A 23016-nucleotide genomic window follows, 5' to 3' on the forward strand; every position below is an offset into this window, starting at 1 on the left:
CAACTGTGATCTTACGCACGTACGCTTTCTTCCCTTCGCTCTATTGGCTATGCTATCTTGCGTCTCCATTGGTTGTAGGCGCTTCCGTGTCCCAGCCTGGCAGGTATCCAACGCCGATGTAGGTGTGTGCACATCCCATTCCCCAGTACAGGACACGTATGCGGCCGTGCCTATTTGCTATGCCCCGTGACCAACCTGCATGTAAATTTGTCAATGTGTAAATAATGCAAATTCGATGTAATACTTTCGAATGACTACAGTTTCGCCAGCAGAAAATTTGCATCGCATTTCCCTAGGGAAAAAGGCCACAAGAACCGTCACCGCCCCCTCACTTATTGTGCGCCAGTATAGTAATGAACCGAGGACGTCGGGTCAAGAGCAACGACCTCTAGCTAACCGCTACGCTTCTCAAGATAACGGATTGTCTCCGTTCACCAGTTCGGGCTACCTCTCTCCCAGACTTAAGTCCAGCTCCTCCACATGCATGCGTGATGTCAAAGAGGTGTTCACCATTCAGCAAATCATGCGTGATACCTTAGAGGTGCGAAGAAAACCTCAGTCTGTGGACAACAAGGCGATACTGCAGACACAACACCACAAAAAGGAATTTCTTCGATCCTGGTCACGAGAGAGAATCATAGTCACGGAAGAAATTATCTATCCGACGACTAGCTTGACCGTAACCAGTGCTTCCGGATCCTTTTCTTCTATTACCGGGCCTCAAAGTAAACCCTACTTTCCAATAAAGAGATATAACATTTCTGGAAAATCGCTTCCTTCGCCTTCGGTGACTCTGGTCGGCGTCCTGCCATCTCATGTAGTGAAACACGGCCATCGCGTACCCCTAATAACTGCAAGCGATGGAAGAACGCCCCTCGCACGAGCCGGAAGATCTTGTCTTAAAAAGCAGGCATCTGAACCAGAAAGCTCCACTCTACTTTTCAGCGACCTATCTTCAGCTAGCACCGGGACTGCTGCGAGGGTTATTGAGGTGCTGAAAACATCAGGCAGTCTACGTTTACCACGGCAAATGTCTCAGACACTTATGAGACAAGCAAATCTGACTGCTCTTAAGCGCACCATCGGTCCTCATTTCCCGACTACGCAATACAGTCTCATGGAACAAGCCGACGAGGACCAATTAGTGTGAGTCCCATGTTTGTATAAATTTGCATGTGAAGTTAGTCGCTTTCCCGTTTGATTTCATAAGCCCAAATTTTCGTCTATTTATTTATTTCATGGAACGATTGTCACATAAAAAAGCGGGACAGTAAGTGCTTGATGGCACTGCCTTTTGTGGACTGAGAACACGTTGATACTTTTGATCAATGAGACATGTTTACACTAGAATGCAGCTAAGGGCGAGGTGATTTGGGTCACATTAAAATCGAGGTCATAAGAGGGTTTTACGCGCCTTAAATTAAGACTCCTTGACCGACGCACTGAAGGTGTAAATGTCCTTTAATCGTGTTTATATATACCTCAAACAGGCATCATAGCATTAATGCTAAGGCCTAAGTCTCTGTTCGTCACACTCGGAACCTTCCTAAAAGTTCTGCATCTTGTATTTATTCATTAAAGCTTTGGACCTTAATAAAGTATGCTTATAATCCATGCTTTTCTTCTCTGCACCACTTTGGTATATAACCAGAGAACTTTGGATGACTCAGCCAATTGAAACTGAACTACTTTACATACAAAGAAGATGCAGTTATTGTTAAAAATGACTGGGGTGGGAACTCACATAGATCATACAACAAAAAAAAACCTGTTAGGCATTTGGGTATATTCATTTTGATTTAATTTGCATAAATCAATCTTGAAAAGTTTACACAATTATACATCACGATTGTAGCGCTTCAACTTAGGCCCTCTTTATAACTTAGCTAGCCTGTTTTAACAGTAAACCCACATACAAGATAAGGAAAATGAATTAAGCGTATATATACAGTACGTACTGCGCAGTTACCACAGGGCAAATCTAATTTCAGTGATCATGTTTGAATTGTATTTCATTTTACCTATGTATTTTTCGCTTTTGAGACGTACAGAACCCAACAGTAAACTATCAATAAATGACATATTTAACGAAAATTTGACAGTACGTCACATTACGCATAATTTGGTGTTACAAGTCATTATGATCAACTGACCGAATGTTAGACTACTACTACTACTACTATTTCTAAATTTTGTCTCACCATCCATTTGGATCGGCTTCTATCAGCGATGCTTATTTATGCAGTAATTTTAAGAATTTGTTGAGCACAAAATGTAACGTCTACGTAGAAGTGCATTAAAGTGGTTTATACATCCGCTTTGCTTCATTATCTTTCCTATTATGGCCCTGTTACGCATCTTGATGACCTCTTTAATTCTTCAGCTTTTATAAATCACGTTGGTTTTTTTCGGGTTTCCCACAGAGTAATTACAGTGAAGTTCCTTCACTTTCATAAACAGATTTCATTCCAAACCGATTTCCAAATTCTGAAATGGTTCACCAGGGTATTATTACACGATCACAAATCTTACTAAAAAATTAGCCGATTTAAATTGAATGCCATTTTTACACCACTTAAGGAGGTACATTCACACTTAATTATAAGGGGTAGGGTGGGAAAAGTGTGGCATGTCGGTAAGTGATCCACCTTCGTTTTGCAATAACATGTAACCACACTGAACTGTAAGTAATAGAAGGTTAGTTGGCTATAGTAACGCCTTTCCTTGCAGCTATTATAGCAGTTATTATAGAGAAATTGAGTTAAGTGATTCTGTGGGTGATTTAAACGAGGAGAGCGTTTGCCTAATCTGAGTGACTGGACCGATGAAAAAGGACCAAGTGGATGCACCTTCCTACGCTCACGGTTTCGATTCGACTGTGGGCATGAAGTTGTTGTCCAGATGTCAGCCTTTTGGTGTGTGAAGTTGAGTAGTCATTGGCCCGAAAATGCGCTTTCACTTACACATGCAGACACACATGCGAGCACATGGGCACGAGAGCCCGCAATCATTGGGTGAGTGCCCACTCGGGTGTGATGCTGTTAATTTATTCACGCAAGTTACTGCGGGGCGAAACCTGGTGCGCAAACTGGTGTGTATTCTTTCAGTTATCCATATAAAATGTGCTTTTGGACTACACTACTCCTACCCACCCAAATGCATGAACAATTGGATTAATTCAAAGGCATAAATGACCAAAGGAAATATAAGACATCTGCTTGGAATTTCAAAGTAAGTTGATTTTCCGTATGTATACACTGTTGCATAGAATAGTTGTAATAATTAAGAAATATGCAACCTTTCGGCAATTTGACTGTGCCAGCGACTTAATTTTACTGCATAATTTTGGTGTAATTCAACCATGCCTGGAAAGGGAGTTTACGAATAAAATACAAGGGAGTTTAGCGGATACATAGCTTACACTAGAAGTTTTCAACAAGATAACTTGCCACACATTACAATCTGAAATAACGTAGTCTATTTATAAAATGCTATATGAAAGGACGCCCAAGAAATAAATGTCCTGGTCTTATGGTGCAAGGAGGGAATTCGCTAGTTTCGCTTGGATAAGAAAACTATCTTCCGTCTACGTAGTACACATTGAATTCTAGCAGTCTAGATTTTACTGCTTAACTACTTTTTGAATGGTCTGTCAATTCAGTACATGGGTGTTAAAAAAAGTTACTGGCAAATATCACTTTCAACACTTAGGAATGTGGGACCATTTAAATACAGATTCAAAGCAATGGTAATGAAAACAATGGCTTCCTGAGTATGCTAAGAAAAACGTATGAGAATCTGTTGTAGGGATCATTCGTGAAGTTTAGATGGATTGCCATTTTTCCCACTTCTATGCAATATTGTACAGTGTATAAATCACAATATCCACTAATAAAGGTGCAAGGAAAGACCCTCTTCTTCATATCCAGTACTTTTGGGTTAGTGCTAACAACTAATTCCAATGTTTACTGTTCCATGTGAATTCGCTTTGAAAGTTCGGCTATTTGTATTTTGTATTTTTCAGTGGACCACGTTGATATTAACAAAAAATTGGTGATCGTTATCACATTAGATGCTCGAAAAAATGGTTTTCTATTTTCATCTTCAGCAAATGAGCTAAGTTTCGTTGCTTATTTGTAAGATGTTAACAATGAAAGTGACCTTAATAACTTGCATCCGCCTGTAGCTCTTGTCAAACAGGGTTGGAGGCGTCCCAGTCAAGTCAGCGCCACTGAGTCAGACGAGTGCCTGAGCTTGCGCCTGTGTGTTTGTATACTTCACTGTCTTTTCAGTCACGTAGCATAAATTATGCATGCAGAACCAAGTTGACTTCGCGATCTATTTTGCATGCATATTTTCCATCAAATCGAATACGACAGATACCTACCTGGAGGATACCTGATGACCTCTTACACTCCGCTAATAATCTTCGGTTTACGCAGAAATTTGCTTTAACTTCACTTATCATTACCCTTGGACATGTTAGGGTAAATGCAGCAGCCTACTTTTGCAGTACATAATCCAATGAGATCATGCGAAAAAAATGTTGACTTTTTGGATAATCTTGTTGTCAAAACTTGGGTAAGTTGATGAAGTAAAAAATTGTTTCAGAAGATAACCTTTCTCAATTTAAATAGCCAAATCAAATTACGAAACAATTATTGCTGATAAATAGACAGCCCAGTTCAGACTACTTTAATTAGTCAACAAGTTAATCCTACTTTGTAAGCTTGATAGCACCTTTTCTGCTCTAGACAAACTGGCAACAACGTGAATTTTCCGCAATGCTACCGTTTGACATGCTTGTTTATGCTTACAGCATATGACTGCAGCTATTTGGTAAACAATGTTATTTGAAGGATTAATAAAATACTATAGTGTTCAAAAAAAGTAGACCTGGACTGAAGTGAAAATAGATTCACTGCTTTTATTTTGATTTCATGCAGATGTTGATTAAGTGTAGGTACGATTCAGGGGTGACAGTGCAATGCGGGATTTCGACAAAATAATGTTCACACAGTTGTTTTTTATGCAACCTATATCTACAGGAGTTGGTAGATTATGAGCAGTCTAGTAAAGAAAGTTGGTATTTTAAAAATCATTCATCTTTATCATCGCTGCTCCCTACTTGAACACAAACAACAGCCGTTCTGTAAGGAAAACTGCAGATATGAAAATTTTGTTCAAAATTTCAGTATTAGCTGAAATAAAATGCATATTTCTTAAAAGTGTGTTATTTGTGGCAGTCTCAACAATGAGTTAGGGTCTAACTCGAGTGCGAATTAGGTTTGCAGAGTGCAAGCTTTTTTATTCAGACAAAGCATTCCACCTCTACGACCTGTTGAAAAGGCGAGGTCCCTTGAGGTGGCAAGCGAAGAAAACCAGAAACGGAACTCCGTCCAGCAGCGGGTATCCATAATGGAGTCCTCCAGTCTCCCTCTTAATGTATCCAACAGTTCACTTCTCAACCCGATGCAAAAGACACCCACCACTACATCACAAGAGCAGCAGCTAACTCCACAAGTGCTCACCACCTCTGATCACCCACCGGGCAGTCCACCTCCCGCTTACCATTCGGTTCTGTCGGACGAGCATGAACTGACAATACAGGAAGACGAAGATTTACACAGCACGTCGACGTCAGTCTACGAGACCGCAAGATCTTCCGTCTCGCTTTCACCGAGCCGTGAAGAAATTCTCGCATCACCGTCGCAGACACCCACACTTCAGCCAGCGCCTCAACACCGCTATCATCACCAGCAAACGCGGCAACAGGAGCTGGGAAGGGAAGGGGAGGGCGACGTCGTGACTACGGTGATCGATAAGTTGGACGCAGCCACCGAGACTGTGATTCCCACATCTCCAGTCTACTTTCGGACCATTGTGCGTAGGGATCATGCGGGCTATGGGTTGACTGTGTGCGGTACTAACCCTGTCACTGTGCGGAATATTCGTGAAGGTGAGATGTCAGTTTCTTAAAAACGTTTCTAAATTTTTACTGTTAAACCGCACCTTAACTATTTGTTAATGAGGTGTATGAAATCTCCATTATTTTACCCACTGATCAAAATGTATATTGATGATTTTAAAAGAACCTTTTTAAATGAATTCCCCAACATCGATATTATTTGTTCACCGCGTCCCCAAAAGCTGATGTGGACATCGCCATAAAGATGAAATTTATACTGGTTATTTAAGTTTTCCAAAAATTACGAAACATCATTAGAACGTAAGCCTAAGTTGCAGAGGGGCTTGATGATTATGTCAAATGTTGGGACTCGCACACGAACTGATCGTGCGGGTAGCTGCAGAACAAATCCACGTGTTGGTGATGTCCTCGCCCAAGACAGCCACTTGGGACGCCCAGTACTAGCCAATGACAAGGTATGACCTAACGATAAAGCCCAGCTTCATTCAGAACTGACAGGACCTGATTAATTTCTGGTCCGTGGCTAACCTTGGTCGGTAGAGGGGTTAGAAATAGCTGTAACTCATAAACAAAGGTGACGATATTTGGTCGTGCACTTCTGTATATGCACTAATGGTTTATCAAGGAAGTTGGTCCGACAAGTTGGGTGGTGCCTTTTTCTTCCCCAACTTTTTTATTTTTATATCGTAGTCGGGCGCCACTGAAGGTTCCGCATAAACCATTAATGCAATATTTTTAATTTGTTTTATTCGTCTGCTGGAGCTCCATCCTCGAGTGACAACTGGACATTTAGTATTGCTATTCTGAGAGGTCAATGAGTCATTTTGAGGTTATATTAAGTAGTATCGGATGTTTCTTACCATTGTACGCATACTACTGACATCTTCAATAAATTATCCAAGGTCAAAAATAGTTTAAAATTATCTTTACATTGTGCACTTTCTAACACCACAACTTTTTAAATGCCAATGAAAGATAGGAAGTTTGCTGCAGCTATTACATGTGACGTAAGTTGAACAATCAAATGAAGTGTAATGCAAATAACCAGTCAGAAAAAGGCAGTATAATTTTTGTTGCTATAGTGAAATCGCTATAGTTTTCATTATAAGTGGAGTTGAGCTTTCGCGCACACTGACCCGGTTCAGCAGCGCATTGCCAGTCTGAGTTGCTGCAAAAAAGAGCCCAAGGTTTTTGACATGGCTTTAATAAAAAGAATCCCTTAAAGTTCGACACAGATTTTCGTTGGTGTTTCTCGAGAAAAGAGCAATCAAATGATTAACTTTAAAACGGCACCTCAGTTTAGATTATAGAAGTGCCAAAGTATGCATTTTAAAAGGTAACGAAGCAAAAAGAAGGAGTACTTTTATAAAACTTATCAACCATCAGCCCATGTTGTGTATGTGAGCTATTTGATCGAAACTTATTAACAATAATATGCGTTCAAAATCCAACATAAGCACTAGGGATCACTAATCCTATGCCTAAGGTATTGACGATTCGAGGGACCTTATTAAAAACAAGACTAAATAATGATGTTCATTTTGTTCCCTACAGAGAATAAGTGTTATTCATCTCATATATTAGATCCCATAACTAGTATGCTAACTATGCTAATTTTGCAGTAAGCATTAGTCTCAAGAAATGACGCAAGAAGTTGTGAAAATGAAAAATAACACTCAGTATGGATATGGAGGACCTGTGCGGTCTCTGCATAAAAAAAAGATAATTTCTTCCATACTGGGACTATGGCAATGTCCGTAAGTTGGTTAACTAGAAATATCAAAAAGGTGGGGAAGAATAGCACCTATCTGATAAAAATTCCTTAGGGCTGGAGCTTCCATGCTGCGTGTACATTGTGGGCATTTGGTTTCCCTAGTGTACAGAGGGTAAGGATCATGCGCCTTCCTGTCAATAACACGCCTGTCCTTTGGCTACGCACCCAGATCCGTAGTCTGCATGTCGCTTCCACTAAGGAAAGGTCACACTTGCACACACACCCACACACATTTTCCCATTCGATATGCCTGTTTTGGTAAATTGGGAGATGCCACTACCCTTGGCGCTAGCATAACCATTCATTAAGCTACCCCATTCAAAGTGCAGCGCAATTCTAGTCACAAAATTATCCCTTCGGGGCCTTTTCAAATGTGTCCGAGACTTTCCGATTTCGATAATAATAATAATAATAATAATAATAATAATGAAGTTTCAGTAGGATGAGGTAGTTTTTCTGGAAAGCCTACTAAAAGAAAAAAACACGGTCCTCATGCGTCTTTTATGTGTATTTCTAGTTGTACGTCAAAGGTTTTCAGATATGATCAAGCTGATTGACACCAATATCCTACATGACTGTGTAGTAAATCATTTGATGGACACACAAACATGAAAAGATCTCCATTATTACATTCCACGAATATAGAAATTTACACTAGATAGAAATTATAAGCAATACTTTTAGGCGTATATGAAGAACCTTTGACGACATTGGGTGTCATGTTTCCGTAGTTGACCTTATGAAGCATAGTTTGCAATTAAAATGTCGCCTTCAAGAAACATCACTCTACTGCACGGTTTCCAGCTCTTTTGAATTTTACGAAAAACCTGTTTTCAGCTAAAGGTTATGCTTGTAAGTAGACGTTCACAACGTTCAAATTTTGAATATAAGGCGAGAGTCTTATTTTTAAGGTCGGAAGTTTCCCATTTTAGGCGGAACGGCTGAACGGGCTGGACTGAGACCCGGGGATGAAATCGTGAAGGTGTGTTATAACATTTAGCCGTATCCAGCTCTTATTTTTCTCCTAACGGAGAATTTCACTTGGTGTTGCTGAATTAACTAAATTCAGTGCATTGATATTTGCAGCTGTGTTTGGTATATCTTGCGGATAATTCACTTTCTTTATATGATCTGCTAATACCTAACATTCAACCTTTATTGCAACCAATAGGTAACAATTGGCTTGAATTTCTTTACACTAATTTACAGGTTAACGGTGTTAATGTTGAGGAAATGGATCATCAGGAGGTAGTTGAGCGAATTAGAGGTATGTGTAAAAGCCTATACAATATATTTAAGTAGTATTTTATATATTTTTTTAATTTTACCTTATTCTAGATAACCCTATTTATTCTATCCATACAATGATCGCCATCCGACTGGCTTTGAACAACCAAGTTTTCCTACCCTATTCCAGGCTGATAAATTAGTAAATCTTAATGGTACTTACCTAAAAACATGGTGTGCCGACCATCTTTGAATGCAATTCTTGACCACTTCTAGTCATATGCTTTATTCCAAGAATAGAACCATTTTAGGAAGTAGCCTAAATAAATTCGAAATTCTCAATTTCATTTTATCAGTAGTTGGGAAACAAAAAGATCTATGTGTATTTTAATCACTTGAATGGTCGACTTACCACAAAAATGTGCTTTCAACCAAATTTCATCATTCCACTAGAGAAGTTAATGATTAGTATTTATAAATCCAGACTAAGATACTATTATTAGGTTTTAAACCTATGCCTCTGCAAATTGTTTACAAACTATGCTCATATCCAAATGCCATTGTTTTAGTGACAACGTGTTTGTAATGCATTTAAAATAAGCAAATCCTTTGGTATGTATTTCGGTCGGTGCGGCGGAACTAGCACGAAGCAGCAAAGTGCTATTAATAGATTTAAAATGAAAAAGCGAATACGTTACTCCAAACAATCCTACTTACTCACTTAAGCTCTGGAGGACATTTTGCTGTCGTTTTTGTGAAGAGCATTTCCTTGCGGTATGTTGTACGCATTAGCTTAAATTTGACAGAAGGTAGTTTCAAGAATACGCCGATGTTCGTATCTTGCGTCAGGACCACTTAGTTAAGTAGAGCAAAATAATCAAAAAGTACAACTTCTGAAAATTTTTAATGCATTTTAAAATGTGAATGTTTGCCCCAAATCAATAAAGGATTGTTGGTTGGAAAGTATATCAACTGTTGTTGAAGTAAAATAATTCGAAGGTATCGAAAGAAATGCATGCACTTCAGTCGGTTTGTAGTTTAGAAAAAAACGGTTGTCAGCTCGTAACATCGCCGTTGCTAACAGTGTTGGCTTAATATGCAAGATATTTCGGTTTCATATTTCTTTTTTATGGTGGATAGATGAGGACCGTAGCGATGTCGAAAACAATTAAGACCCACGTAAGGCATTATTGATGCAAATGATCTGTATTCTACAAGACAATTAAGGACATTTTTGTACAACGTCAATTAAACTTGAATGAGGTAATGCGAACTGTTGACTACAGCCAAGGCGACAGTTTGCTTCATGCTGCGTCGAATGCGCCCATCGAGGAGATATCTGGCGTCCACAGCAGGCGAAGAGGTTGAGGCGAATCAGCCAATCCATCGTCGCTACCAGAAACGTCGATTACATCGGGATACGATAGGAGGCAGTAGTGGCGGAGGCACAGCGGCAGCAGTTAATCGTCGCAGACCCAACAACGGCTTTCACCGTGAGCAGTCCTTATCCCCACCCTCTTACTCCGGCCGCACTGACACGGACGGCGATGAAACGGTGCACGGTGGTAGCGGCAGTGGCGGTGGAGCTCGGGGCTCTAGCTCCGGTGGGTACGACTGGGCCGACGAGGATGTAAGTTGAGGCTCAGCCCACACCACCCCCCACCTTATACACTAATTCCTCACCGCCCCCCTCTCGTTCACACCTTACCGTCACTGCCGCTGTTGCTGCCGCCGCCACCGCCACTACTGCCAGCACCACAACTCACTTGTTGTTATCACGTACAACTATTTCGCTTCATCACGCACACGTGCTCGCGTGGAAGAGGAGTTGATTACTTCACCTCTCCTACCCCTATCACACCTGGATCCTCTCCTTCCTCCTCTTCCACCATTGCTTTTATTGACTTTCTTTAGACACACCATCCTCATCCTTTGGATTGCGTGTACAGGTGTAGAGAGAGAGGAGTATGTGAAACTACTTAATACTGTCTTTCGTCAATATTGTTATAACAATACTAATCTTTATTGCCACTGCCAACACTCTAGCTTTGAGAAAATATCTTTTCTGCTTTTGACGATGTAGGTGCGTGAAGCAAGTTTAACAGCATAGCATAAGTACTGAACTCACATATCAATTTTTCTTACTATAACTTTAAGCAATCTTTAGACAATCAAATGACACAAATGGTACGCGGATGCTTCGGACAATTATGCTTACAAAAGTGTAATGCCTATGCCCGTTGTTTTCTAATCCAAGCCCTATAACACCTTTGCAATCTTATAAAATGGTCATCTACATATGTAAGAAATCTGAAAATAACACTGTATTCCTGATTTATGAAAAGTTATGCTCAAAAACGGTTCAATTGAATGCAATCAAGTACAAAATTTGTCCAGAAAATACGCCATTTTGGTTAATTAATGAATGGTACTTTACTAGGCTTTTAAAGTGCGACTCTTCCCCCACTAACGAACTGTCAGTGCCAACAGTACCAAATTCACCATACTTGTAAACACGCTCCTTTTTTCTGTTAGATGCTGTTTTTAAAAGTGCCAGCTGCCTGAAAGTCGCGAATACTGAGGCAAGGGTAAAAAAGGACATGAATAAATATTTAGCTATTTAGGAAAATGAAATCTAGCGATTGTGAGTAGGTGTCGTGTTCCATAAGAAGAAATTCTCACTTGTGGGGCAAAAGCAACCTCCACTTCCCACTGTACTAAAACAGGGTTTGCTACTAAACATAAAACGAGGTACTAAGCTAGTGTTGACCGAAATAACACGTTTTTAGAATTAGTTAGAATTATATTTAGAACTCAATTTAATCGTTGGCTCCGTCCTTGTAATCTTAGGTCTTCTCTAACAAAATTATAAACAGAATAAGATTTACCTCCAACCCCCCTCATGGATAAGGATTATCATTACATTTGACCACTAAGAAATCATATAAATTCATAACGTCATGAAATTCTTCAGGAATAAATGATCACAAATTGTCGAATAGACTTTTCACAGTACCAGGTTGCTTACTGTAAGTCATAACGGCCCGCAAATAAAAATTTTCATTCCAAAATAGTTACATGAACGGTTCCAATAAGTTACAAAATTCACTTCAATATTTGATGCTTTAAAACATGTTTAGATCCTATCAATTGTAATTTATCTGGATTTTGCAGTCATTTATCTTAAAATCGACTTTTCCTTGGCTTTTTACAAAACTATGCAATGCTATGAAGTCGTTTTCGGTATGAATTTTTAATATGCAACAGGATTTGCTGTCACTGAACTGCTAAAAGTCGTCAGGTATGCTAGGATGAGTTTACTTTCCAATTCAACATACAATTTGGTTTCTATTCTTAACACACACAATCGAAACCATTTCTCCTAATATTTATCGTTGGACATAGTTCAGCTACTAATGTTATTATTTTTCCGAGAATTTTACTGGCGTAAAAGTTTATTAATGAGATACATTTCAACACTCTTTGTTTACAAACATAGAAGGTTATTATGCATAGCAATTTTTTCCACATCGGCTCACCGTTTTGATTGAGTGCAAAGCCTGGCGTGGATTTTGTCAGGATTATCTTCGAATTGCGCATGGCGGGAATATTTTCAACAGAGAATTTTTCGTTTAAACATTGGGGGAACACAAAGCTATGCAAAATTGGAAAGATTTCCAGACAACAATCCCGGAGTGCCTCTTTTCACAGAGGCAACGCGTGTTCTTGGCTGAAGCCTTGCGGTAGACTACCCACCCATCCAAATTCCGATACATAAATTGGCATTTAAAATAAACATTCTGCAAAACAGAATGAAAGGAAGTGCTCCACAGTTGCCAACACAACTTCTCAGGCTATGCGGGTCGTGCAAGACCGTTAAAACCAGATTTAAATAGAGAGATTTTCGTCTTTTCCATTAATGTCATGTTTCTGCGTAATTTTTGTTTTTTTTACGACAAAAGTGATCTTTCAAATTGCTATATCATCTAAAGTTTCGTGTAAGCATCACTACCTGACTTCCTTGATTAGCCCTTCTGCAACGTAATAATGGCATTCGGGTTTTACGATAGGGTAGAAAAGTAATTCGTGGTCAAAGCGGCGTTCAGAATGTATGATTTAAGCACTCGTTTGATCTCGATGCCATTTGCGACAAATTCAATTATTCATTTGGCTTAAGGAGCATTTTTTCCGCTTCGCCTAACTTTCAAAAGCTGCATTAGAAGGCAGATTAAGGATATTAAAGCAATACAAGGTTAATTCTATTAGTATGAAACGTGGAAAAAGTGATTAAACAACGCACTCTGCCTTTACTCCGGTGTGTGGGTGAATCGACTGCCGTATTCTTGTGGCTGCTTATGCTTGAAATTTGGTTCATTTTAATGAATAAGCACTTAGAAGCGACCTTCATGGATGTCAGATCACGCGTAATTCTCACGCATTTGTGATAAAGCGAGCAGCATGTATTGGCACAACTTCAACCCTTTTGCAGTCCGCATATCCAATGTTCAAAGTTGAAGGGAATGAAGTTAACAGAAAGAAACAAAAGTAAATTGCACAATCATATTTGTCTCATTGAGATAACCCTAAATTTTACAAAGACCATTCTTCACATAGATTTCGGTGAGATTTACCCTTTATATTCCCCATTAGCTAACTGTGTTGGAGAAATTTTGTAAGTACTCTTGAGTGCTGAGACACGCCCTTTGGCAAATACATTTAAAATTCTTTTTGATTTTTGTAGGGAAATTGGCATAGAAGCAGAACTAATTTCATGAAACACGTTAGATACATTAGTGTCTCTTAAAGTCTTACTCTCTTTTCTTTATTTTTAATTTACTACCATTTAACCGATAATCTGGAATAATTACAGCTTCCATGATGGTAGAGGGCACCACTGTTTTTGGTTTTTTTTCGTGGATCATTATGGCCCTTTAAGCCCTGATCTTGTACCTCTACTCGGAAATTTGAACATTTTAAACTGATTAGCCGTCAGAACGTTCTTGAAGCCTCTTTTATGGATCTGGACATCTTTGCTGCAATGAGCAGCTGACGCGTGTAGGTATAAGTTTCCTTTAAATCATTAGCGAAGACTACGATAAAGGATATCAACCAAATCCTTTTACTTCCACTACTAGCGTGTCTGGATTATCCGTACAGATGGTACAAACATGTCTGTTGATGGCTTTTTAGGGGCGTTAAAAGAAAAACAGTTTAGCTTAGCTTTGAATAAAACAAATACCACAAACATTCCCGTATTCGAGGTTATGATAATGATCTGATTAAGACTAACACCATATTGTAGGCCAAGAGCTTTTAAGCGTGACTTGTAAATATGCGCATTAGTTATCGAAAATTGGCTTTCTCAAAACGCAGATCCAGACTGAAAAGGTCTCAAAACTGCCTCTTGCACTTGACTTATTCTTGCGTTTTGTATCACTGTCTCACTAATTAAACGGCAGAAAAACAATTTTTTCACCCAGTTACATCAATTGCCCACAGGGAGTGACAAAGTTTTGCTTCAGATAAGCTTGCCTTTAAATATCATTTTTTGAGAAGTATCTCTTAAGTATCCCCAAGGTGTGGACCCTGAAGAGTGTTACACGACTACTCTAATGCCATTCACAGAGGCGTTTTATAGAGGAGTGAATTTACTTAACCCTCTCTCAAGTAACTTTTGAAGTGGTTTTCATCATATTTCTAATGCTGCGTTGAGAACACGAACCATCTCGTAGAAATAGACAGCTTGAAATAGAACACAAAATCCCGAGAATAGCATAACTTGCAGGAATTTTTGTAAAGTATTTAATTTAAAGAAGTCACGTCTTAGTCCGAGATATTTCCATTTACCATGGAAATGGACTTAAATTGTTTTGAATTATTTTCGCCTAACAGAACTTAAAAGTGCCCTAGTTATTATGCAGTCCTTGTAGATGGTTGCCAGAATCAACTGCACGGAGCACAAGACACACAAATTCTGCATAATTAGTAGTGTAGTTGAATCCCAAATTTTATGACTGCGGGGAGAGCCAATTTTGTGTGAAATTTATTTACGCTTATTATTTAAAACGAAAGTATATCATCCCACGTAACTTATTTGCTAATATTTAACACATATCCCACATTTACTACACAAATAGATTCTCCTTCAGGGCCATTTGCATCAGTATTATGAAACAATTATTGCCTAATATTAATGACCTTAATTATCACGTGTAATTTATCCCCAAGCCTTCATCAAAATTGAAATAGCACAACTTACTTTTTCTGAGCTAAAATAAATGGTGAATTCTGGAAAATGAGCATTGTAAACTGGTGCGATTTTTGAGATGAAATTTGTTTGTTGTGCAAGCTAAATCGCTTCTAACCATAACTACACGACAAAACATGTATGACAATACAAGGAATGAAACCAAAGCCTATTTTCAATGATGACGAACTTGTCAGCATATAGATTATTGTAATTTTAGATTCTGCATACGGTCGCCTACATATTTTGCAGTACCTTTAATAAAAAGGCAATTTGAAGTGCAGAAACACTTACTCGAATAAAACGTGCACGTCAATCAGGAAGGCCTAAAACATATTTCGGTATACTCACCAAACGCTCGATGCTACCCGCTGCCTTAGAATTTTCAATGTCTTCATTTACATGTATATGCATATACATACGAGTTTATGTGGTGTCCTGAGATTTCCCTTGATACAAAAGGGGACATAATAGTAGGATAGAATACAAACATTTAGGACAGAGTAGGGCTTGGGGCCACTAACATGGCCCGGAGGCTAGCTTACAATGATGGAGCACCTAAGTGACCTGTTTTAAAAAACCGGGAGTTAAACAAACAACCAACGCATTACACTTGTGCACATTTGTTTATGACTTATAACTGAACCTAAAAACCATGGGAACCCTATCTGAAGTAGCTAAAGTGTTATAGTCGGGCTTTAGATAAGAGCTGATGTGCTGATTCGACTATTTTTTGAACAGCTCAGCGGATAAGTCTTCTTAAAGCATTCAATTCTATCCATTTAGCTGCATATACGATCCCTTCTGCTACGAACACACTTTGAGCTGAACATTAAATTAAATGCATACAAAGTTGCTGTCCATAGAATACATCTGATAAAGCTGGAAAGATTAGTGGAAAAGGGATTATTAGTGAAACGATGAGAAGCTATCCAGAATTTCCAACATTAAGCGTTATTCAAGCAAATACCTGAAATTGCAAGAGGGTACAAAAGTGACGCATCAATTTTACCTTTCATGTCGTGGTCTTATCTTGGTAGAATATTGAGTCCTGTAAATGAATTTTAAGCTCCCGGTGCGCCACTCTGTAAAGGCAAGAATCGGATACAGCTACTACACCAGTTATTACAACCTCCCTTAAGCATTTTGCTCGAATCGAATAGCGCGCCTTGTATGTGCCAGTCAGCGTACTTTATAACATTCGCACCAATTAGCGAAATGGACCAATCAGGGCAAAGCATTTCTCTTGCTTATTGGCTCCTTCGCAAACTGTGCACAGTGTATGCACAATTGGCATCCGCGCGGCAATGCCTATGCTGGCGGTGACAATAGATTGCTAGGATTACGTCGAAAGGCGAAAGGCGCACTCCTTACTGCTAAAGCGTCAATTGGACTGTAGATTTTGTCGCTACAATCGCCCAACAAACCAGCTGCCGCTTTTGGTGTTTATAGCTTTCTCTGGACAAGCCCTGAATTGGATATACTTTCCTACATTCTGTTTTTCCTCCCAATCTGTTTGGAATAGGAAAAAACAGACGGCGTGGTCGCCGAGCCATGGTTAGTTCATTGCAAGCTTCCACTCCACTTGAGTATTCCTAATTACAATTAGGAATACAATTCCTAGTGAATTACTTCCATATGATAGCAATTTCTATTCGGAGTTGTGTCTTATTCGAATGGAATGAGGTATTTTAGCAACAATTTGCATTAGACAAAGTACATTTCGCTTGGTTTACACCACAAAGTATCATACGATAGTCAAAGAATGTTCAGTTTATAGAACTTGACCTGGCTACACTTATTTCCAGTGTCATGTGTAGGTGTTATCAATCTTTACCGATGGGCAATGAATACTCATTTGCATAGCAAGATTCTGGAATTTGCAACTGGCTTAAGAAATATCACACCTCTTATTCAAGAAGGCGATTTACTTATATTGCTGTCTAGCCAGCTTAAAATGCATGAGTTATTCAGTTTGGGTTTTTTTAAAGGAATTGTTTAGGCGAGAAATAAGAAGAGTTCTGACTCGCTGACGCGTTTAAGTATCTGGAGGCAGTGTGTTGAAATTATATTTCTTATGTCTGCCACAATGACTGCTCTTGCTGAGCTTTATTGAAATAATCTAAAAACGCACCCCCCATAAATTTATTTCGTCTCTAAATTACACATAAAGTTTGATTTCACTTAAAGTCCTTTTAGAGTATTTAGATGCTACTCCTTTCCAAATTACTTTAACAATTTTTTAATTGTCCCCCTTTCTAAGCGAAACTTTACTTATGAAATTTTCACCCCTAGTTAAATATTTCTCCTTGGTTAATTTTGATTCGTCTGTTCTACTGCGGGCGAATTGAGGGTTGCATTAGTATAGTTGAAGGTAATATATTTTTTGATAAGATTTGAAAACTCCTCCCACTATACTAAGTATTAAAAGACCATGAATTCTTCAACAGTCTGAAAATCTGGAGTCGCTCAGATGGAAGCATACCTTCATAATAATCTCTAATTATCTTTTTTGTCTGCATTCATTTAACACAAAGCAAATAATAATAGATACCTTATACGACTTAGAAATGGGAAATTAGGCTGGCGTTTCCGGTTTAGATGTGTACAAATGGGGTGTTTTTAGGCGAATCTGCCTACCGTAGCCGATGGAGGCAGTTTCGCAGACCTCCCACCCGTGCATCCGGCCTCGACATCCTTGAGCCTCGGTAGCGGGGGGTCCACCTCCGGCGTGACGACCATCGGTGGCACCTCCGATATGACTAGTACCCACTTGGCCCGCTCTCGGGTTAGTTTGGGTGCCGTCGATCGCCCTCATTCCTCCGCCTTTACTAACCATCATCGACGACCCCTCAGTCTGGCTGAAGCACCAGTGACCAGTCCTCCTTCCGTCTCCACCGCTACCACCGCCAACACTCCCAGCGGCACCATCTTCCAGACTCTCCCCTCGTCAAAGAAGAATAAACCAAAGGTACGCGCTCGTACATGCACGTGTGTATTTGGGTTCACCTCTTCCTTTTTTCTTGTACTGAGTGGTAAGATTTGCATGATGGGCTGACTGACTAAGTTTGTTAATAAAATGCGGTCAAATGACGTGCCTCAGCTTATGACTTCATCTTCCAAAATTATCCTTCTCGGCCTACCGCCTCCTCCTCCTCTTCCGCACAGTGGTCGCCCCAGTAGTGCTTGCTTGACATCAATATGTTCATCGGTGCAAAATTTGCTCATTGCATACACCATAACATGACTGGCATCAAGTAAACATTGCATTTGTCTGGTCTTTCAATGATCATATTTCAACGATCAATGACACGTTGTTTCGTTATAAAATCTTTTCTCAAAAATTGCACGCAGCATCGAATAGCAAATATTGTAAGTGAATATTGACCCAATCTTATTGATTGTCTCAAAAGCCTATTGTGAGCGTACATCTTTCATTTTCTTCCATTTTTAAACAATGAAGTTCTTCGTTGAGAATATGGAATTTGTTTTACAACACATTTAGTAGAGCACAATAAACAAGTTGTTAGAGCCCATAATCCGAATAGCTTTACATTCATACTTCACGTTGTTCTGAAGCTGCCAAAAATAGCAACCAATCCAGAGATATACCGGACGCACTATGTTAGTCGTAGGAGAAAAACTATCGGGTATAGTTTTTGAGGCATCGGTGTTACAGTAATTGACATTAGTAGGTGGTATCCCGTTTCATGGATGAAGTAGTCTATCTCGCCAGACAGAAAGTTAGGCAATGTTGTTTTATTACGCGTCAGAATCGATTCTCATTCTCATTTAGACAAAGTCTTAATTTCCTTTTTGTAAATTCCCAATCAGTCAAGAAGAAAAATTAAAGGGTGTAGGTTTAGGATATTTTGGTTGGCGCAAACAACTGTTATGATCTTCAGGCAGGATGTAATGTCAGAGGAATGGCGTGGAGCTCATTATTCGAAACTTCCTTTCTGTAACTCGCCATTAATAGCTAAGATGTTACCAATGCAGTAAATGCTTGTTTGGTTGAATACATTGTTTGAAATCAGTTACAGATTATAGAATATAGACCTCCAAGCACACAGACGAGTTCATATTCTTGGATAATTAATAGATGCGACGAAATTGAGATTATTCTTATTCATCGATGTAAATAAAATCAGGCCAAAATCGAACCGTATATATTTATAAATTTAATAGGATTTCGCGCGTTTATTTATCTAAAGAATGTGCGTGGTGTTTATGAACTTCCTTCAATAGCAAGTGAGTTACAAGAGAGCGGGGTAAAGTTTGCAGGTGTCACAATATTTATCAAACAATTGGCCCTGTTGACAGGCACGGTTCACACGAGTGACTGTTAGTGATTTTTGAGTTGATAGATCCCTTTGGATGTCGCACTTGTTTTTTTACTTTGGATGCGTATGCATGGTCAACTATCACTTAAAAACTCACGTCTATGGAGATTATTGCCTTTCTTCGAAATGTAACCGCTATTTAATTTGCACCTCTTTTGAATCAGTAATGTCGATCTAGACGCCAACTTCTCATCTATGACCTTTGGAATCTCGCTTTGTATTGACAGACTACGGAAGATTGATTAATAGAACCAATTTAGAAGCACAAATAGCCTCACATTAGTTGAATATACCAAGAGAGAAAATGAAAGAAATAGGCAATTTTGACTGCTGAATGCGAAGTCCTCACAGAGGAGGATGCTTTTTTGGAGATCTGACCTTTCTCGCCTCGAATCCACAAGAACGCGGTATTTTAGAGAACCAACTAACCAATTTATTAAAGGTCGCCAGCTCCTGACATTCGTCGTGGCCTAATCAATGAATGCAAAACCCTACCGTACTTGTAGATGTGTTTGTGTATGTGCATTTTGTGGTCGCTTCATCGAACTACAGGGCCTGAATATCAGGTTACTTTATTCACTCCTAAATTTGCTGCTTATTGAATTAACTCACTCTTCGTCTATGGCAATTTATGGCAAGATTTTGACACCTCAATTTTACCTTTTCTCCATTTTTGTCACTTTATGGTCCGACCTCTTAAATGATGCTGTACTGTACTAAACGAAAATCTTAAATCAACTACTCTGGACTGCATGTTCTAAGTAGTGTGAGCCTTCCCTTATGTGTCTAATGCCAAACATGAATTTGGATGTGGAAGTAGGATCACAATACTAGTTTTTTAAAAAAATCATGCTGTGGCGTTAACAGAAATGCCAATTTCGGCATACTGGGTACGCAGTTCTTGTTAAGTGACTTGTGTCTAACGTTTCTACAAAAAGATGATTATGTCGGGGCCGCTTACAGCAAGTGTCATTTAGCTGTCAAATGTGTATTTTCATGATTAAATGGCGATATATGTATGCCCCAATGACGTGCTTGGCAGATGAACAATGTGCTAGTTGCCATTTAAAACGTCGTTACGGTAGTTAATATTGTCTCGATTCGCGTAAGATGCGGTCTCATTATTTTGCTAGATAGGTTTTTAGTGCATCCACTCTTAATATTCATATTGGTTAATATTGCTCTGACCTGGCATACTGGATGTACTCTAAAAAGTAAGGATTTTTTCGACACTAAGCCCTAAATGAAGGCGTTAGCACTCCTAGATTGAGCCCGACATTAAGGATGATGTTCTAAAATAAGGTGAAAGCGACGGGTACTTGAAAGGTGAGTCGGTGGTCAATGATTGGTGCTTTGTGACCACGCATGACCAACTCCGCCCGAGTCACGTGCTCAAATCGCCACTTGCAAGCGTTCGCTAAGCTGAATCATAGAGACGGTCAACATCCATTTTTGAGGTCTAGTAGCTCCATCGCCCATATCGCAGCTAAAGCTGCCCTTGAACGTGTGTGTGCGCATAGCAAATGACCATTGTCCAGCAGATATAACAGGACGAAGTCATTCCTGTGTTATTAGCTGAAGAATACGTTTTTTAACAGAGAACCAGTTATTTCAACCTTTCGGATTATTAATGACAGTTTCTCCCCTTTTCTTCGCGTGCACTATATAGATATGTACACATTTGTTTGGACGTAAACAGTATCCTGTTTGATAATATTGTTAATTTTGAATTCGCTTTGCATGTTATTGCTATCATGTGCAAAAATGGATTTCACAGATTGAAGTATGGTACGGTAAAAGAAGCACAGGTATAAACACGAATACTTCCACGCTCTTTTTCATTGTTGTTACAGCACAAACAGTTCTATGCAATGAATTGACTAGTTAATTCGTAGATCGTACTTGAGATTTCTATACCGTCTAACTGTTTAAATGCGGAGGAAACTCTTTTTCTCCCCAAATCTGATCATAACTTTACCTCACGTCTCTTCAGAGAACAATCCGAAGGTCTGGGAGGAAGTAAATGTTCATTAAATGGTGCCAGGATGTAATCAACGTTACGAAAAAAATCGACCTGGGTGGTACATCTTGTTACCACTCCTCCTGTTCCACTTCAAAGCCGCCAGATATTCAACCAAGATTGTCTAGTATCTTTTTGACATGGAAATTCCATGCATTTTTTTATGGGAATGGCAAAGGTAGACTTTCTAGTGAGCGATTTGAATTTGTTAAACTGGGGTCTCCTTTTTACTGTCCCAAATATGTATCTTGTGGTATTAGTAGACTTTCCCCTGATGCATAATCCCAGATTTAGTTGCCCATGACAAATTGCTTCCATAATTTTTCTTTGCTTACTGGCTAGTCAGTTCAGTTACACTTAAACATTCTTTAAAGCGTCAAATTCATAAGGAACAAAGGAGGCTGGAGGCGCTTTTACTACCATCAATCTGGAGCCTAAGCTACTTCTGAAATATGCAAGTAGCTCTATTGAAAGTATATGGAAGTTTCGGGTAGCAAATATCATGGGTGATAAGAAGGGAACTCCACGTCACAAGTGTGGAGTCAGAATGGCAAGAGATGGAAAGGGTTTAGCTAATATTACATTTAAATTTAGCAAGTATGATTCGGTTAAAATTAAAACAAAATCAATGGCAAGCATGATAATTTTTTACTTTTTATTGTCTTAAATATATAAGTTATCAAATATTTCACTGTTTCGTGTTTAACAGCACAACTTTGCGACATCTACTGCGCAGAATGCAGCAACATCACCGCCCTCTGGTCACTTTCTGGGTCGTGTGCTTAACGAATGCGACAGTGATGATGTAAATATGGCCTCTCCACTTCTTTCAAATGCATGTGCTCTCTGATCGCAACCTACGCATCCAATGTAACCGCCCAACATGGCTTAGTTGCTCCTAAAGATCGCAACCACCACCTCTAATCAAGAATTTATACTTCAAAGATTCAAATTATAAGAAAGCTTGGTCTTGCGAGGGAAGACATTCTAGACCTAACAAATTACTGACCCTTTCCATGACGGATGTTTTGTTTTTTGCTTTGTGGACTGTAGGAGCAAATAAGGGAGGAGATTTGTGCTCTTGCTGCGAGGTTTCAGTCTGCCTGCAGTGTGCTCAACAGTCCCGCACTTAGTGCGGTTCTTCTCAATTACCTCCTGGTGCAAAATCACGAACTCGCCCCAATTGTAAGTTCATAGAACTTCACCATGTCCACGATTAAATGACTTTTTGAATTACTGAATTGCCAATCCCTTACCCTCCAGAATCATTCCTTGAAATGTGTTCTTCGAACTTAAAGGACCTTGTAATTGTGCTATTCTGTGGAGAGAAGTCGCGTCCCTTATTAGCTTGCCTTCTTCAAAATATTAGAAAATGAGTAATCATTTTTTGGACTCATTTCTATTTAGATGTATTGTAGAGCTGTGTCGACAAGTTCCGATTATTCTAGTTTTCCAATAGAGAAGAAGTTAAACTCT

At 39.3% G+C, this 23016-nt stretch overlaps 1 protein-coding gene across 1 annotated transcript in view; it reads left to right on the plus strand. All coding sequences in view use genetic code 11, as the record gives it.

Moving 5' to 3' along the window:
• Nucleotides 1-250: 250 nt before the first annotated feature.
• EGR_02095 (Rho guanine nucleotide exchange factor) overlaps nt 251-23016 on the plus strand; it is a gene marked incomplete at both ends in the record, with an annotated part of 51241 nt that continues 28475 nt past the window's right edge. Inside the window, 8 exons of the mRNA XM_024491344.1 lie at nt 251-1146; nt 5316-5959; nt 8636-8685; nt 8913-8970; nt 10217-10560; nt 17804-18148; nt 22250-22345; nt 22594-22725. Of these exons, the coding sequence (XP_024354197.1) occupies nt 251-1146; nt 5316-5959; nt 8636-8685; nt 8913-8970; nt 10217-10560; nt 17804-18148; nt 22250-22345; nt 22594-22725 (2565 nt within the window). The remainder of the gene's footprint in view (nt 1147-5315; nt 5960-8635; nt 8686-8912; nt 8971-10216; nt 10561-17803; nt 18149-22249; nt 22346-22593; nt 22726-23016) is intronic.

This window comes from Echinococcus granulosus (assembly GCF_000524195.1).
Source record: "Echinococcus granulosus chromosome Unknown EG_S00009, whole genome shotgun sequence".
NCBI classification, from domain to species: domain Eukaryota; kingdom Metazoa; phylum Platyhelminthes; class Cestoda; order Cyclophyllidea; family Taeniidae; genus Echinococcus; species Echinococcus granulosus.